Source organism: Herpailurus yagouaroundi, unplaced genomic scaffold, assembly GCF_014898765.1.
Source record: "Herpailurus yagouaroundi ecotype Mexico unplaced genomic scaffold, PumYag 186, whole genome shotgun sequence".
Classification (NCBI taxonomy): Eukaryota; Metazoa; Chordata; class Mammalia; order Carnivora; family Felidae; genus Herpailurus; species Herpailurus yagouaroundi.
Window position 1 is genome coordinate 11,594,476 of NW_024412417.1, and position 19,748 is coordinate 11,614,223.

General features: G+C 37.1%; 1 protein-coding gene across 12 annotated transcripts in view; it reads right to left on the reverse strand.

The window, feature by feature from the left end:
• Positions 1 to 19,748, reverse strand: part of RGS22 (regulator of G protein signaling 22) — a 180,795-nt gene that overhangs the window by 83,819 nt on the left and 77,228 nt on the right. For 11 of the 12 annotated variants that reach the window (XM_040494102.1, XM_040494103.1, XM_040494101.1 and 8 more), the window contains 2 exons: positions 19,255 to 19,377; positions 18,375 to 18,476 (listed from right to left, as the gene is read on the reverse strand). In XM_040494102.1, the coding sequence (XP_040350036.1) occupies positions 18,375 to 18,476; positions 19,255 to 19,377 (225 nt within the window). The remainder of the gene's footprint in view (positions 1 to 18,374; positions 18,477 to 19,254; positions 19,378 to 19,748) is intronic. The other variant, XM_040494105.1, reaches the window with a different exon arrangement.

The window sequence follows — 19,748 nt, forward strand, 5'->3', positions numbered from 1 at the left end:
GCTTAAGTATCTTGGGTCATTTGCTTTTTTATTGGCCACCCGGTTCTTCCTTTCTAACCACTGAGTAAATAACAAAGTTGCTAATGTTGGAGAAGAAAATGCTCCCTTCATATCCCAGTCAGCTACTCTGATTCACATTAAAGCAAAGATTCCCTCACGCGCAGCTGTGGCCGACATGATTCCAATTTAAACATTAACCTATGATGCTTTAACAACCCCACAGGAAAGTTTTTGAAAAGGGACACAAGCACTGCCTGTCTGTGATCGGACCGCCTGGTACTTCACACAGCACGGCTCTAAAGCCCATCTCTCCTGGAGACACTCAAAGGTTATGTAATCAGGAAATGCACAATGGGCGGCTTGCCCAGCCGCTCTACACCTGTGCCGGTGACTCACTTTCTTGGCCTCTGTATCAGATGGCGGCTGCGGGGTTGGGGGGGGGGGGGAGCAATGCTTCCCCTTAAAAAGATCTCCTACAGTCTTGAAATTCTGGGAGTTAATGTTCTTATTTAACTAAACTCCCATGACCACAGGATAGTTAACAAGACCATAAAGAAAAAAAAAATGTAGTCTGGATACCATGGAGATGGGAGGAAGAACAGAATTGGAAAGTGGAATGGAGAAACAAGTTGGGAGAAAAGAAGACAGAGAGATGGAAAGAAACAACATTTTTTTAAAATATGAAATCTATGTCAAATTGGTTTCCATACAACACCCAATTCTCATCCCAACAGGTGCCCTCCTCAATACCCATCTCCCACCCACCCCTCCTTCCCACCCCCCACTTGCACTGTTGGTGGGAATGCAAACTGATGCAGCCGCTCTGGAAAACAGTGTGGGGGTTCCTCAAAAAATTAAAAATACATCTACCCTATGACCCAGCAATAGGAATTTACCCAAGGGATATAGGAGTGCTGATGCATAGGGGCACTTGTACCCCAATGTGTATAGCAGCACTCTCAACAATAGCCAAATTACGGAAAGAGCCTAAATGTCCATCAACTGATGAACAGATAATGAAATTGTGGTTTATATATGCAATGGAGTACTACGTGGCAATGAGAAAGAATGAAATATGGCCCTTTGTAGCAACATGGATGGAACTGGAGAGTGTGATGCTAAGTGAAATAAGCCATACAGAGAAAGCCAGATACCATATGATTTCACTCTTATGTGGATCCTGAGAAACTTAACAGGAACCCATGGGGGAGGGGAAGGAAAAAAAAAAGAGAGAGACAGGTTAGAGTGGGAGAGAACCAAAGCATAAGAGACTCTTAAAAACTGAGAACAAACTGAGGGCTAATGGGGGGTGGGAGGGAGGGGAGGGTGGGTGATGGGTATTGAAGAGGGCATCTTTTGGGATGAGCACTGGGTGTTGTATGGAAACCAATTTGACAATAAATTTCATATATTAAAAAAAATAAAAATAAAAAAGTAAAAATAAAACAAAAATAAAAAAAGAAATTGTGGTTTATATACACAATGGAATATTACACAGCAATGAGAAAGAATGAAATATGGCCTTTTGTAGCAATGTGGAAGAAACAACATTTTGACAATCATTTTGTTTTGCTTTCTAAAAGATGGCGAAATGACAATATTTCACTGAAATTACTTTTCGTACATGTCAGTTTGTTGCCATTACAAGAAAAAAACATAAAAATGTTTCCGTGCTTGCTTCTTCAAGGAAACCTCTCATGCTTCATTAATTAGAGCCAATATCCTATATATGCGAAGTATATAGCTCTACCCACGAGACGGCTCAAAATTAAAATATGCCATTTCCCATTGTGATTTAAAATTTTTTTCAACCTTAAGGTAATTTTTCCACGTAAGATTTCAGCATTGCCACTTAATAGTTTTCAAAATCATTTAAAAACTATTATGATAATAAACATATTCTCGGATGGAAGTGGATTCCAACCGCCTTTCAAATATATCGTAATGCATTTCATTTCAGGCTTAGTTGTCGCACATTTTATTCATTCTCATAGACCCTGGAATGTATTGATGTTTTCTTACTGCATCAAAAAGCCTACAAAAAAACATACCTAAGACAGGAGAATTGTGGGTTTATTGAATTTATCCTTGTTTTTTAACACTGTCAAAAAGCAAAAAAGAAAAGAATTTCCACAACTCTCGGTGCTATTGGCTTTCTTATTGTAGCAAAGACAAAATGATGACAGCTACAGAGTTAGATTCCAATTATCAAGCTGTAGAAGCACCCAGCAAAGTATCCTCACTGTGCCAAAGGTGAGCCTAGTTTTTGGGAAAGCATCTTTTTCATAATAGGGGCCACTTGATGAGCTTCAGCTTGACACTCATCTGAGTTCCAATGAAAACAAGAAAAATTTCTGTGCAGCCTTAAAAGGCAAAGTCAAGAATAATACCAAATGTTGTAGCACATGTGTTGATTTGTTATGTTACATTTCAGCTGTTAGTTATGTTAATGGAACAGTTTCACGTACTTGGTTTTGATGTATTTATTTTAATGATCATGTGTATATATCTTTCTGTGATTGCCTGGTAACACTGAGTGCATGATGTGCTGCTGTCACCACCAGGTCAGGACTGGAAGTAAGAAAGAAAAATGTAAAACTTCAACTTCAGAACTGTACGACTTAAAGTGAGTCACACAGTACACCAGGGACAAGATGTGTCAGAACCTATATGCTGTGAGATCTTAATACTAAATTCCAGGATATCTAGCAGAGCATATCAACCGGTTAACTAAAATCGGGGACATTTAAAAAGTGGAATTTCAGGATGCCTGGTGGCTCAGTGAGTTGAGTGTCTGGCTTGTGGTTTCAGCTCAGGTCCTGATCTCACGGTTCAGGAGTTGGAGCCTATGTCAGGCTCCGCACTAACAGAGCATTCTGTTATTAACCGGGAATTCTCTCTCTAGCCCTCTCTCTGCTCCTCCCCCATTCACACTCTCTCTTTCTCAAAATAAATACTTTTTAAAAGGTGGATTTTCAATATAACTTATTAAAGTACGCTAGATGTTAGGAGAAAATATTTATGCTTCAGCATTTGGTGTCATTAGCAAAGTCCATTTTTCTTAGACTCCTTACCCCCCACTGCAATGGTGAAAGAAGGAATTCTAATCGTGTAACTAGTAAGGCCGTAGGAAGATATGTATCTTTCACATTCTTCTAGTAATTGCCCAAGATGCCCACCAAGAGCACAGGAAATATAAAGCTGTCTGCTGCTATTTCCTTCTACTTATCGGGAGGCAGCTTTAGGGTTCTGCCAGATGGGCTGATAAGGTGGCATCAACAAAGACCTAGCTGGCTCCCAAGGAAGAAGACATATCCCATAAAACCCATGACGCTATTTCAAACACTCTACAGACAAAAGAAGAAAAAAGGTTTTGGCTACTGAAATATACACTTTTTTCCATAAGCTCCTTCTTTCAATTCATAATAAGCAAACTGTGCGGGACCTGGAGATTCTGGAGCAAAGGTGATGTGCCTTCTTTGGTAGGTGTAAGCAAGGGGTTCATAAGCAGTCTCTAAAGGATGGGAGAAAAATAAAGGTGGAGGGCAGTTGTCTATAACTGTAACATTAGAGAAACTTGAAAGGATCAGAGTGAAAGTTCTCTTGTCCTCTCTTTTCCTCTGTCTTAAGCAATGGTCTACGGTAACCACCTCATACCAGCTCACGAATTCATGAATTTTGGGGGATTATGTAAGCAGCTTGATAAATGTAGTTATTGTCAAAAACTAAATTACATGAACCTACAATCCAATTATATTGGAAACAAAGATAGTGAATACTCAAAATTCATCACTTCCTAATGACTTTACTGTTTTACTATCACCCGTTCTCTTGAGGTAGTTTACCTCTGTTGTATCTGAATGGTGGAAATACTACTGCATGTTCTAATACATGTCTCTTCCTAACCCTGTGTTCAGTGATGTCATGTTGGCAGCTTGAAATCATTCACGGGGAGAGTATTTACACCCAGAGATACACAAATGGTACAGATCAGGGCGGCTCCTCCCCCTGGAGAGCTGGTTGTTAAATATTTATCATCACATCACTGATTAAAAGGCATATACTTCCCTTTCCTCTCATGATTGCTAAAAGAGAGAAATAAAGTCAGAAAAAAAGGCAAATGACACCAACTAGTTCAAATATTCACTGGAGGCAAAGTCACATACCAGAATATACCAGTTCACACCACTATATGCCAGTTTATAACAGTTTACTTAAGTACTGTTTAGTTGACATCCAGTTTTTATTTTTTTTTTATTTTATTTTTTTTTCAGAGTATGTGATAATTTATTTTTTATTTTTTATTTATTTATTTATTTTTTTTTTATTTATATATGAAATTTATTGTCAAATTGGTTTCCATACAACACCCAGTGCTCATCCCAAAAGGTGCCCTCCTCAATACCCATCACCCAGCCTCTCCTCCCTCCCACCCCCCATCAACCCTTAGTTTGTTCTCAGTTCTCAACAGTCTCTTATGCTTTGGCTCTCTCCCACTCTAACCTCTTTTTTTTTTTTTTTCCTGACATCCAGTTTTTAAAACATGGATATAGTAAAGTTCTTTTTAATAGTTAAACTGGAGTAAAGTTGAACTGCAAGAAGAGCGAAAACAAGCTTTTCTTTGAAACTTTACATTCTGCAGAGTCCTCATTTAGAAAAGGGCAAAGCTGAGCTTCAAACGTTCAGTTTAACTTCAGTCTGATTAGTAAATCAGAGGACGTAAGCGTTTAGTGGGGAAAAGCTTGTTAACTAGTCCTCCCTAGAGAATATAAGGAACAGCTACGAGGAAAAAACATGAAGCATCATGGGAAATAAAACTGGTACTAATGGATCTTGATACAGTGTCGAGGTTCCCAAAAAACCAAAATCATTTCGCAGATAACCTCAAACACAACAGAACAGATGTCTGCTAAGCCATGACAACAACAACAAAACATATTGCTGTGCTTGAGGCAAATAGCAAGTAATGTGGGATCTTCTCCACGGGGCTCAAAAATTCTATTCTTGGAATTTATATGAAACAACAAGATGAAACTGTGTTTCAAAAACCTAGAGGCAAAGAGTCCCTAGAGGGATTTAAAAAAGGAATATAAATGTCCTGATACAGGACACTTTCAGAAATCACAAAATATTTACTTCAGCAAAAAGTGAGGTCTGTTTTCATAACCATTCACAGCTCTACCGGGCATAGAACATCATTATCTGAGTTCATATGAGGCAGAAAAAGAAAATAATGAGCAAGTTCAAGCAATCCAGTTTTTTTTTCTACAAAAAGAGGAAAAAATGATGATTTTTAATGACCTCTCATATCCCACTAGGAGCTCAAAAACATTACTGAGAAGCTATGCCGAGAGGGAATAAATTGCAGATGGTGCTTTCCACAAATGGGTTTTCATGTGAAGGACCTTGGGGTTTTTCAATTAGGAATCTGAAAGATTCCTAGAGATTGCAACATCCTGATACTGAGAGGCAAACTACTGCAGAGATCAACACAAATGGAGTTGCACAAAAAAAGATAATGTGATGACAATCAAATGGAGAATTTCTGGCAATTACTCAGACTCTACTAAGAACTCAGTGCAAAAGAGAACCTTAAAAAAAAAAAATTCCAGTAGGATAAAAGAATGAAACAAACTTGAATCATTTTGGACAGAATGAAAAATCAGGAGGGAAAACAGAACATGTTAAGCAAAGACAAAAACAAACCACAAATTCAAGGGACAAAATATACTAGGCTTTAGACTAACTTGGGCCATTGCTTAAGGTATTTTAAGCAAAACTGATTAATATAGAAGGGAATAAAATAAACAATTACACACAAAAAGAGTTATTACTACAAAATTTAAGGCAACCTAAGGAACAAATAAGTATATTATTTTGGTAAGTTTTGGATTAATTAACCAGAAAAACCTGTTAACTGACAAAAACAAAACATGTATTTAAACTAATGGAATTATTTAACCTCCAATAAAAATAATTTCTTGAAAGTCAGTGAACAAAGAATAATTCAATGAGAAAAGTATGACTATTTAACATTTTTGGCTTAAAAAAAACACACAAAAAAACCTGTCTCACAAGGAAGCTAATCCATGCTAACAAAGGTAGAGAAACTGATAAATGAAACCAGATCATCGAGGGATTACTTTACAATGAGAAAATCAACCGTCAAACAGGTTGGATGTTTATGTTAGCCAGCACATCACCTTAGAAAGCAAGCTTAAGTATAGAGGTTGCTTACAGTCAGAATAAGGGAAGTTAACTATGATCCCCATGAATGTTCTCTCTATTGGATCTATTAGGCTAATAAGGTGCTCAGGAAGTAGACAGCTAAGGATAGTGCTTCAAGTGTGAGGTCAAGGTCAGTCTCTGCAAAACTTCCCTTTGTGAATGCACTGCTGACTAATGCCTCTTCTTGGTGGGAACATCCCTTCTATAAATGTACTGGTACCTTCATTTTAAGTCTTGCAGGCCTGTGAAACCATTGTCTAGACAACTGCTGTGTTTTATTTACACACTGTTTTACACATTGATTTCACAGTTTCAGTTTCAGGAAGCAACCTTATTTTTAAGATTCCTCGGGTAAAGTGGAAAAAGAAAAGGACAGGGAGACTTCACTGTTGTTCCAGTGAAATTTCTCAGGAGCTCTTTTCTAAAAGCAAACTTGAACTATACACACAGCATGTCTAGAAAGATAGAATGCTGTTCACGGTTGAAGTTGGGTAATGGTATATGCAGGCTCATTAAACTACTTTATTTTTTTTAATGTTTTTAAATAAAAACGCCTGGCTGGCAGTCATATATAATCAGTGATTTTCTACAATAAGGTTTATAATATGTTGCTAAGGATAGAAATTTGCCAATGAGCTCATTCGGTCATTCAGTAAATATTAGAGCATCTTTTATATGCCAGCTCCAGTTCTGAACACACAAGGTGAACAAAGCAGACAGTCTTCTTCATGGAACTTAACAGTCCGGTGGGGGAAAGGTTAAAGATGAAATTTGGTATCTGATGTCTATAAAGATAGTTTAAGATATCAAAATGAAAATATTAAATAAGGTGATAAACAGATACTCCTTTTTCTAGAGACGATAATAAGAAAGCAACAACTTTAGAAGTTAAGAGTCTAGAGTCCGCATATTTGGGTCTGATTCCAAGCTCACTAATTGCTAAATGGATGGCCTCAGGAAAGTATTCACTTTGTCTAAATCTCGGTTTCCTAATCTGTAAAATGGAGATAACACCCATATCTGGTTCTTGGGATTGTGAAGAATTAAAGACAATTATCCACATAAAATGACTACCACAGAACCTAAGAGATGGTAAACATTAAATAAATGTCAGGTATAATGATAATTATGGCTTAGAGGAATTTATATGTTGACTTTTCTTGAAACAAGAGGATTAAAAGAGGATCTTTGGAGATCCTCTTTTGGTTAATAATCACATAGTATTAAAATCTTAAGACTGAATGTGGATAGCTGGTATAAACATCAGGAATAGGGGAAATGAATGAATAACTGTTAGCCAGAAAGCTGGCTGCTATATGTGTTCTTCCTGAATCCACTTCACTAGCAAGCGCAATAAAATGCAATGCAAGATGAGAACTCTGCTGATTTCATGCTCAGTGATTCATTGTGCTCAGGATTCCAAGCCTGACTGCTACTTGGGACACCATCTCTCTAGTAACAAAAACAAATAATGCAACAAAGCCTGAATAATAATTGCCTAGCACTCAAGACACAGCCTAATTATAAAGACACTGAAACTTACCATAAAGCTATGAAGAGGCACATGATTTTCCATATTAAATCACCACCCCAACCTCACCCCTTACCCATGCCCATTCATCTTTTAGGAAACACAGCTTGATTCTTAATGCTGCTGCTGTGTAAAGAAATAATGAGCTCTGTTAGTGCACCTGAAAATACACCATCAGCCTAGACAGGGAGCACTTAGCTCATAGCACTTTAATGAAAATGTCAGGACCACCCTGAAGTATTTAAATCCTGTAAATGCCAAGTAAGGAGAAGAGCTAAACAATTAAGGTAATGGATGGCAGCAAGCAAGGAAAAAAACTAAGTTGATTATCAGGAAAAATTTCAACACTGTCCCTCTTGTGCTGTAAGAAGTTTTTTCAAAGGAATTTATGGTAACACCCAAAGTTTTGGTTACCTAAAATTAGTTCAAACTACATTGGGAAACATTGTCAGGCAATGCAAATTTTATGGGTAAAGAGCTACATGGTCTCCTATTTCTCAATCCTTCTAAGGTTCTCTGGAAAAGTAGGCAAAAGAAGAGCACATTCTCGAACCTTGATAGCACCTGTGTGTGTTTTGTTGCCCCACCCCCACCCCTGCCCCGACCAGAGGGTTCCCACCATGGATCAGAGCCTAGTTGTTTGATAGATGTTTGTGGAAATGTCAGGAAAAGTTTTTAGGCTGGGGAACACATGCTTGTATTGGTGATCCAACAGCTATCCAGTTTATGTTGATTTCTTCTTTCTACAGTAATAGACAGGAATAGGAAGAAGAAAAGGAGCCAAATACATGGACGCACCTGTAGAACCCTCAGGTAGGATTATGCTGCACAACCTGGTGTGAACTTCATTTGGCTCTACACTGTGTCTTAAGCTAACCTAATACGAAACTAAAGTGATTTGGGGCCAGAGAGAATGAGGATAGCAGTAAATAATTGCTGAATGAATATATTAATGAATTCTGCATTACCATCAGATCATAACTTAGGCTTCCCCAAAATATCAGTGCATAATATGGGTCCGATGACATTTATTGACTCAGCTTTTGTGTGTTCTTTCTCTCTTGTGAAATTTTGCAAACACAAGAATAAACCTGTGACAGCACTACAGGCTCCGGGTAGATAGTAGTAGTCACTTAAGACTGACTTATTTGCCATGGGACCCACCCATCAAGTGATTTCTTTGAGGAATGTACATACATAGAAGCAAGCAACAGGGTCTCTCACTAGAGGCTGGAATATTTCCAAGCTCTCAAATTACTGAATGGAGATGTCAGGAGAGGAACTTCCAAATGTCAAGATTTCATCTAGCTATGGTAAAAGATACTGAAAAGATTTGAGATTTAGTCTAATGTTGTTATGAATAAAACATGACATTATAGTTTTTTGTTTGAAATGTTGTCACCCAAAAGAGAAACATTTATTTTGCACTGCTTCATAGGGTAAGAATAAGAAAAAAGGATGAAAGTTTTTGGCTCAAAAATGAGAAAAGAAGGAAATAGTTCTCTCCCTCCTACAGGTATTAGAAAAGAAGCTGATGATTATTTTAAAAAATAATAACTGAAAACACTAATTCAAAAAGATATATGCACCTCTATGTTTACTGCAGCATTATTTACAGTAGCCAAGATACGGAAGCAACCTAAATGTCCATTGATATATGAATGGGTAAGTATGTGGTGTGTATGTGTGTGTGTGTGTATATATGTGTGTATACACATATATATAACGGAATACTACTCAGCCATTAAAAGAAAAGAGCTTCCTATTTGCAACAACATAGATGGACCTACAGGGTATAATGCTAAGTGAAATAAATCAGACAGAGAAAGACAACTCCCATACAATTTCACTCATATATGGAATCTAAAAAAAACAAATGACCAAATAATAAATGAATAGAATCTTAAATATATAGAACCAATAGAATCTGGTTGTTGCCAGAGGGGAGATGAGTGAGGGGACAGGTGAAATGGATTAAAAAAAGATTAAGAGCTATAAACCTCCAGTTATAAAATAAATAAGTCACAGAGATGGAAAGTATCACATAGCGAATATATTGTATTAACAATACAATAATATTGTATTAACAATATACAATAATATTGTAATAACTTTGTATGGTGACTACAATTATCATGGTAAACACTGAGTAATATATAGAACTGTCAAACTGCTGTGTTGTACACCTGAAACTAATGTAACACTGTATGTAAATTATAATTCAATAATTAAAAGAAGGAGGGGGTGCCTGGCTGGTTCACTGGGCAGAACATGTGACTTTTGATTTCAGGGTTGTATATTTGAGCCCCATGTTGGGTGTAGAGGTTACTTAAAAATAAAATCTTTAGTAGCACCTGGGTAGCTTAGTCGTTTAAGCATCTGACTTCATCTCAAGTCATGATCTTGCGGTTCATGAGTTCAAATCCTGCATCGGGCTCTGTGATTACAGCTCAAAGCCTGGAGCCCACTTCAGATTCTGTCTCACTCTCTCTCCGCCCCTCCTCCACTCATGCTCTTTCTCTCTCTCTCAAATAAATAAACATCTAAAAAATTAAAAATAAAATCTTTAAAAAAATTTTAAAGTTATTTACCTGTTTTGAGAGAGAAAGAGAGAGAGAGACAGACAAGTGGGGGAGGTGCAGAAAGAAAGAGGGAGAGAGAGAGAGAGAGAGAGAGAGAGAGAGAGAGAGAGAGAGAATCCCAAGCAGGCTCTGCACTGCCAGCACCAAGGACAGTGCGGGGCTTGAACCCATGAACCGTGAGATCATGACCTGAGCCGAAATCAAGAGTCAGATGCCCAAATGACTGGGCCACTCAGGCAGCCCCACAAAAAAATATATTTAGACAAATTTTTTTAATGTTTATTTTTGAGAGAGAGAGAGCACACACAAGTGGGGGAGGGGCATAGAGAGAGGGAGATACAGAATCTGAAGCAGGTTCCAGGCTCAGCACAGAGCCCGATATGGGGCCCAAACTCATGAACTGTAAGATTATGACGTGAGCCAAAGTCAGAAACTCAACCGGCTGACCCACCCAGGCACCCCACAAAAAAATATTTTTAAAGAGAACAAAAAAAAATAAAAACCGTTACCTGCTCGTGAAGAAAGAACTAATTTAATCTCCAGTTAAGGTGCTGTTAATTTGGTTTTATTTAAAATAAAATTGAAATACTTCACTAATCATTTCCACACCCCCTCCCACTAGAAAGTGAGCTCATTAAGCCAAGAACGTTGTTCTAATTGCATGGCACATAGCTGCTTTCAATGAATGTTAATTAATGAACAACAATACTGTAAAAGATATTCTATGAAGTAAATGTTTGACTTAAGCTGTATTTTGAAACTCAATTAAGTTCCCGTATTGATTAAATGAACAGCTATGAATTTAGGAGTTGCTGTCCTTCCAACCTATTGGCTTCAATACCTTCAAATTGCTCTTTTCCTTCCCCATTATCTAGATAATTGAGAGAACCTTAAGTATCGACTCTAACAATAATAACACCTACTTATTCCACGGAGTGCTCTACATTATATAGCAAAACTCATTTTATTGCATTTTGCTTTGCTGTGCTTTGCAGATACTGCATTTTTTTTACAAAACTGAAGGTTTGTGGCAACTCTGCATCAAGAAACTCAATTGACACCATTTTTCCAACAGCATTTGCTCACTTCATGTCTCCATATCACATTTTGGTAATTCTCGCAATATTTCACACATTTTCATTATTATCCTATTTGTTATGGTGATCTATGATCAGTGACCTTTGATGTTTTTGTAATTATTTTGGGGCAACACAACCTATGCCCATAGAAGATGACAGACTTAATGGTTGTGTGTGTCCTGACTGCTCCACCACTCAGCCATTCCCGTCTCTCTCCCTGTTCTCGGGCCTCCCTATTCCCTAAGACACAACAATATTGAAATTAGGTCAGTTAACAATCCTACAATGGCCTCTGAGTGTCAAGTAAAAGAAAGTCAAACGATGCAGCACACTTCATTGTTATTTTATTTTAAGAAATCACGACGGCCACTCCAAGCTTCGGTAACCATCACTCTGTTGATCAGTCAGCAGCCACCAAAGTCAAGGAAAGACCCTCCACCAGCAAAAAAAAATATGATTTGCTGAAAGCTCAGATGATGGTTAGCATTTGTTAGCAATAAAGTGGTTTTTAATTAAAGTACACACATTGTTTTTTAGACATAGGAATATCACACACTTAACAGACTACAGTGTAGTGTAAACATTACTTTTATATGCACTGGGAAACGAAAAATTGTTTGACTCATTTTATGGTGATATTTCCTTTATTGCAGTGTTCTGGACCAAATCTACAATATCTCTAAGGTATGCCTGTAACCACCCACATTATCTTATGCGATCCTTACAAAAGTCCTGTGAAGTAGACATGAGAACTTTTATAGGGTAAAGGAGGCTAAAGTGCAACATTGAAATAGGTTCTGCATCTCAAGTTTGGGCTTAGTTTTGTTTCTAGCTACGAAACTTTGGCAAGGTTAAAATTTCAGAGATTTAGTTTCTTTTTATCCATAAAAAAACAGGATAAAAATCCCTTGTATACTTGCTGTGGGTATTGAATTCAAAAACACATGACTGCTTCTTGCAGAGACTTCTTTTCTGGCATACAGACAGGCTAGATTACTTGAAAATGAAAACCCTTTCTCTATAAAATACCTAGAAATACTGGATAAAATATGACAAATACTCTTTTAAATATATGGCTGAGATAGTAAGGAAAACCACCAGGGGCCAAAATTAAGGAATACACTAAAAATCAGGGTGATAAGTATGAGCTGACAATGGGATTAGCATGCAGTAAACCAAGGGTATGGATTTTAAGAGCCACTGGGTTTGGGAGATAAGGCCTTGGACCCTCACTAGGTGGAAAAGTTATATTAAGAGCTATACATACACAGAGGTCCTTGAAGAGGTATACACAATGTAAAATTCAGAATAGGAAAAAAAAATGTATGTATGTGTATATCTCTGTATCTCTATCTCTGTCTCTTCCTCTGTCTCTGTCTCTGTCACTACCTATATCTACATTGACCAAATCCAGGAAACAAAACAGAAGCTTGCTTGTCTTGGCCTAGACTCTATGCAAAAAGAAAAAAATACCTACTAAGGATTAATTATTGTGAATTTACCATCATAAGGGTTTGGTTTTCAAGATTACACTTGGCAAATAAGGAAAATCCAAGATGAGAAATTAGCATTGAAAATGTGCCTAGTATACGCAGCACAGATAAACACCTCACTGAAGAGCTCATAATTCAAAATTACAGTACACAAAAGAAGAAACCCAACATGTCAGCAAACATAATAAATAGCAAAATTAGTTCTCCCAAGAACTGCAAAGCATAAACTCATTGGACGCTCTAGCAGCCAGACTCTAGGGTGGCTCCCATCAACACAGTGCTTCCTAGTCTTCATGCCCTTTTAGAATTCTCTCCCCCTAAGTGTGGGCATAACATGTGGCTTGCTTCTGACCAATAGAATATAGCAACAGTGATGAGATACACATGATTATGTGTGTGTGTGTGTTATATGCTTGTCTTGCTAAGAAACTCCATCCATTGCTGGTTTTGGAAAAGCAAGCTGCCATGATGGGAGCTGCCGCCATGGAGGGGGCCACGCCACATGGCACAGAGCTGGCAAAGCTTCTAGCTGACAGCCAGCAAAAAACTGAGCTCTCAGCCAGTGGCTGCAAGGAACCAGATGCTGCTGACTACCATGGAGCAGAGCCTTCCCCAGGGGCGCTCCAGATGAGAAACCAGCCCTGGCCAACATCTTGATTTACAGCCTTGCAGAGGACCCAGCAAAGCTGTGCCCAGACTCCTTACCTATGTAAACTGTGAAATAGTAAATGTGTATCATTTTAAATCACATAGTTATGGTAATACTATTTATGCAGGAACAGATAACTAACACAGCTACATATTATATGTTTAAAATGCTTAAAGACATAAAAGAAGAAGTAAAAACATGAGGGAAAATGAGACAAAAACATCAGGAAAATTTGAAAAACACAAGTAGAATGTCCAATAATAAACATAATTCTTAAAATAATTTAACCCAATGGATGGGTTAAATAGCAGATTGAAATCTGCTGAAGAAATAATAGATGGAAAATCAAAGGAAATTGTTCTATTTCAATTTACAACATAAAACACAGATATTAAAAGATGGAAAAACTTGAAAGAGACATTAAGAGAGATATAGGATTGACAACATTGACCAGCCAGGGAATCCAGAATGACAGAACACAGAAAAGAGAAAGACTGTAGAAAGAAATAGAACTAGAAAGAAATAATGGCTGAGGATTTTACAGAAGTGATGAAAGACACGATTCCTCAGATTTTACAAGCAATTCAGATCCAAGAAATTGTGGTAAACACACTGAAGTGAAATATAGAACACTGAAGTCCAAGAAATGATTTAAAATCAAATAATGAGAAAAAGCAGAGGAACAAGAGCAGACTCCTCAATAATGGCAATAGAAACCATAAGGCAGTAAAATAATACCTTCAAAGTGCTAAGAGAAAATTGTCAACCTAGAATTCTATATGCAGCTACATGATCAACGAGAGAATTAAAATAGACATTTTCAGACAAACAAAACCTGATGTTACCCACTAGTAAATTCTAATAATAAAAAAAAAACCTACTAAAAGATATTCTTCAGAAATGAAACCCAAAGGAAGGAGTATGATGCAAAAAACAATGGTAAGCATGAAATTCGCGTGTGAATAAATCTACACAAGCATCAACAGTATCAAAAACAGATGATGATGACTACTTTGTATAGGTATATAAGAAAATTTTAAATGCCATACAAAAATGATATGTAAAATGGGCAAGGTATGGTGGAATTAAAGTGTTCTAATATCCTAAACCTTTTGAAAGAATAAAGATGATTAATTGTAGACATTGTTAATTTTGGTATGCATGTTAAAACTGTAAGGGTGAAAACAAATAGAATATGTAACTTCTAAAGCAGTATAAGGAAATAAAATGTAAACCATTATTGCCATCCACGTTTTATAGAACATGAAACAGAGGCTTCTTAAACTCAGTGACTTGACTACGTTTACACAGCTAAAAACTAGCATAATAATAATAGCATGTGATTTAAATTCATTTCTTTCAACTCCAAGTTCTGTGATTCTTTTCCTTCTTTGTCATATGCCCTCTGATCTAGTGATACAGTAAAACAACAATGTGTTCTCCTGACGTTCCATTTGAATAAGGCAAAAATCTCACACTGCTGCAAGACTATCTTTATATTAAGTAGCACTTTGTAGTAAAAGTAAGCAAATCCTCTTAATCCTCATTTACATTTCATTCTTACCTACCCTCTCCACTCATTAACTCCTACATTCCCCAAGTAAGCTCTCTTCCAGGCTCTAATTTTTACCATTTTTTCTCTCTTCCTCTTTCCTACTTTTTAATTGTGTGTATGACTAATAAGAATAAGTGGTGCACACATGTGTGAACATGTATAATATTTATGATCACATTTGTTTACTAATTGCAAAAAAATTCTCAATGTATATGCTATGGAGAGTGGTAAATTCTAAATGCATAGTTTTTGTTGGGATGGAGTTTGTTGGAAAGATTTCTACAAAGGTGAAAGACATTATAAAAGACAGTGGTACCCAGCTCTGCTCCATTCTATTGTAGCGCTCTATCATCAGAGCAAGTGGGTAGTATCGAAAAAGCAGTAGGACTATCTGTGGCAACAATCTAGGCTCCAAATCTTAGCAGTGATAGATGGTAGTCCAGCAAACTGTTGCTAGTGAAAGACTTTATCTCTGCACAATGGTAGTGCAGAGAATTTTCTCCTTGCCATTTCAATTGGCTTCTAACCGCACTATTCTATCTTGAGGCCACGCAGTAAAATCTTCAGGATATGCCCTCCAAGACTGTAGCTGAAACTCTCAGACCACAGTCCCTCATGTCAAATCACTGCCACCAAGGTATGTCATCTGCCTACTAGCATACAGAAAAGCATGTAAGTCTCTTGGAAGCAACTCTTGGTCTCCTACCATACAGCTTGTCAGATGTATAAAAAATACATAAAATCAAGTTCATAGTGACTTTAACACAATGCCAGCTGATTGCACTCTGCCACTGACACCATTGATCCAAATATCTGTATTGTAGATACACTCTTGAAGAAAGCCATATAGCATTTCTATTATAAAGAAATGAATAGCATTTCACACTGTGAAACAAATCTATAGGATTATGATATTAGAGGCAATTCTTGCCTCTGGAGGCACAGAAATCTTGGATAATTAAACCTAAACCAATGTAGACAATTGCTCCTTTAACTAAAACATAAAGTAACCATAGATGTAAAAAAACAAAAACAAAAACAAAAACATGACTTGCTCTTTTGGTGTCCCCCTATTCACCTGAAAGTAATTTTCTCCATTGGTTCCCTCCCCCCAGCTGCTGTGACTCCCCAAAAGATAACCTAGGGAAGGATAAGTGAATTCATGGTATTTATCTTTCTCTGTTATTTCACTTAACATAATACCCTCTGGGGCTACATGAGGAATCTAAAAAACAAAATAAATGAACAAACAAACAAACAAAAAAACACCCTTAAATACGAGAACAAACTGATGGTTGCCAGAGGAGACATAAGTGAGGAGATGGATAAAATAGATAAAGAGGATTAAGAGGTACAAACTTCTAGTTATAAAATAAGTCACGGAAATGAGAAGTAGAGCATAGGGAATACAGTCAATAATGTAATAATATTTGGTGACGGATGTGACTCACTTACAATGATGAACACTGAGTAATGTACAGGAGTGTTGAATCACTATGTTGTATATAACACTGTATGCCAATTATAGTTCTTTTTTTAAAAAAAAAATTTTAACATTTACTTATTTTTTTGAGAGACAGAACGTGAGTGGGGGAGGGGCACAGAGAGGGAGACACAGAATCTGAAGCAGGCTTCAGGCTCTGAGCTGTCAGCACGGAGCCCAACGTGGGGCTCGAGCCCACAAACTGCAAGATCATGACCTGAGCCAAAGTTGGACGCTTAACCAACTGAGCCACCCAGGTGCCCCTTTAAAAAATTTTTTTAAAGATAATCTAGAGGAGGATAAAAAGTTTATGGACCTTGATAACCCCAAAACAGAATAATCCACCTCAGAATAACCAAAACTTGGCTGCATCCTATCTCACAATACTTCTATAGCAGATTGAATAATATCATTACTAAGAGTTAGTAAGTCTAACAAACTTAAAAAGAATTTCCACTTTTACAAGTGCAGGGAAATATGGTGATTACAACAACAACAAAGACCCACTTGATTGAGCAGCTGAAGATTTTTGGAGGAGGAGGCTTTGCAGTAGTGAGAACATAATAAATAACAGATGGTACTCCACCCGAGAGAGGCAATAGGTTAGGGGGAGGAGGGCAAGTGGAGACTCACAGGTAAAGGGTTAACAATGGAAGAGCCCACGGTGTGGTCTCAAAAAATGGCACTGGCAAATTAGAGATATAACTCTACGATTGCACGGAGCCAGATCCAGACCAGGTAGAAGCTGAAGCCCTTGTTTGCATAGTAAAAATAGTACAAAGCTCTGTCAGCTGATTTCCAAAGCACGGTTATCAAAGCCAGAGTGCAGGTGGTGGAAGCTAACAACAAACATCCAGCAGCAATACTCTACACTATCTTGAATAAGAGTGTAAGATAATAAATAATATGACACAACTAACTCCGCATCATTCAGGGAGAGGTTCTCTGGAATGGGACTATTCCAGCTTGTAAGAACCTCTTAAATGGTCAACAGATACGGACGTGATTTGCAGTTTTCTAGGCTTGAAGACTTCTCTCCATAAAAGATCATAAAATCCTAAGAATAAAAAACTGAAAAGATTAAGTCAGCTTGAGTCATAATTCTATTCCCTTTCATTCTCCCCCTCAAAAGAGGCCATTCTCTCTGTCTCCTTCTGCAGGGAATCCTCTATTCTTCCTCCTCTATCTTTTTTTCCTCCTCTGTTTTGCTTCAGGGTGGTCTTGAGATGTTCTCTTCTCTACCACTCAGTATTGGTCTCCATGGTGTGGAACACACAAGCACAGGCGACGACACAGAGCCTACACCACACACAGTCAACATCCTTTCCCGCCCTCTACAAGGTCACCAGCCTGAGTCTGTCCACAGTTGATTTCTGCAAGAAGCTCAGCAAACACTTTGGTCAATGCCTCTGCTCCCCATCACTTCAATGATTCATGACAAGTCCTCTCTTGGGTTCTCTTTTAAATCACTCACAACCAAACCAAAAAGGCATAAATCAAAAAAAATATGGGATGTCCTTTTTTGGAAGACCAAGTAATTGCTAGCAAAGAGAAAATAAAGCAAACCAAACAAAATAGATAAAACTGGAAACCCACAAATCAGATTACAAAACAATATTCTACTGACATTTAAATAAAGTAATCCCATGGCAGCAAGGGAACAGCTCCCTTTTTGCCTGTACTCCCAGATTTCTCTTGCTTGGGCTGGACACAACTTCTTCACGTCTCTGTGTACTCAGAGCTGCCCATTGAGCCAACATTATTTAGTACTTACTTGGGCTTGTTTGCATACTTTAAAAGGGTGAAGTGTTTCTTGGTAGAAGAGCTGATGATAAGCCTGTAGGTCAAACCAAAAGTACACACTATTCCTCCACAACTGCAGATGGAAAAAATACATAAATCATTACCACCCAATTATTAAAGCCCTACAAAGCTCTGATTTCAAATATAATTAATTGTTTAGTTCCATGGTGTTGCCATAAATCAGGTTCAATTTAAGACAGTTTTATCTTCTATTACAAATTGGCAACATACAAAATATTTCTTGGTATTGTCACTAAAATATTATATTTTGCATGTATGCCTCTCACATAATTGGCCATTAAAATAGGAAGCATGCTAGTTAGCAATTAAAGAGTAATTACATATTTCTGGCATGAAACCAGGTATTTTGATGTATATGGGCAAATGCATATCATATTAAACCCAACCACTACTCTCATAATTGAACCACTGAAATACTTTATATCGAGCAAAACAAAACAAAACAAAAAAAACGGCAAATTTTCCACTATCCATTGCAATTTCTAATTATTAGAGTTATTTTTAATAAAAATTAAAGGACTGATAGAAACCAACTCTGAATTTAATTTATATTACACTAAAACAAAATTACATGAGAATAAATTGCTAATAATGCAAGTCAATCCTTGTCTGTATTTTGTTTTCTTTGTAATTTTACTAGGATAGTGAACAAAGAAAATGATAATTGAGATGTTTACATTTGTTACTAAATATTTACAGTAAAATTTATTACCAGAAGAAATGGGATTTTAACATCAAATGTAATTATTTGAGCACTGAATTATTTCAACTTCTCTTATTTTAAACTAAGGCAAAGGTATAAAATTAGATTTAAAATCATTGTTTTTTACCTGATTTCCTGAGTGCTCACAGAATTTGGTAAAGAAGAATCCAGCTCTATTTTCTACATACAAAGATTGCAACAAATTTTCCATGTCAGATCCTCCCAAGGCACCATCTGCCATGGTTTTAACCTAGATAACAAAACAGAAGTCCATGATCCACCCAAGAACATGGTGATTTTTTACGACATTGTCCAACAACAGGGTTTCATAAATTCTTCCAGGCTGTCATTTTCCTGCTGGACTTTTTATCTTACTTTTGTACCATATAAGTAATTAATGCAGTATGTTTGCCTCTGACTGTCATTTATGGAGCCAACCCTAGCAGCAGACTTCATTCTATTATAAACCAATCTGATTTCAAACTTAATGTTAAAGCGACTTCTCAACCTCAATTATTTTCATGTTTCAGGCACAGTGATACCATTTTAGGAGGCTTCCAAATCTCTGTTGGTGGCCTCTTTCCTAAATATTTACTATTATTTTAGCCTTGAGGTGATGCT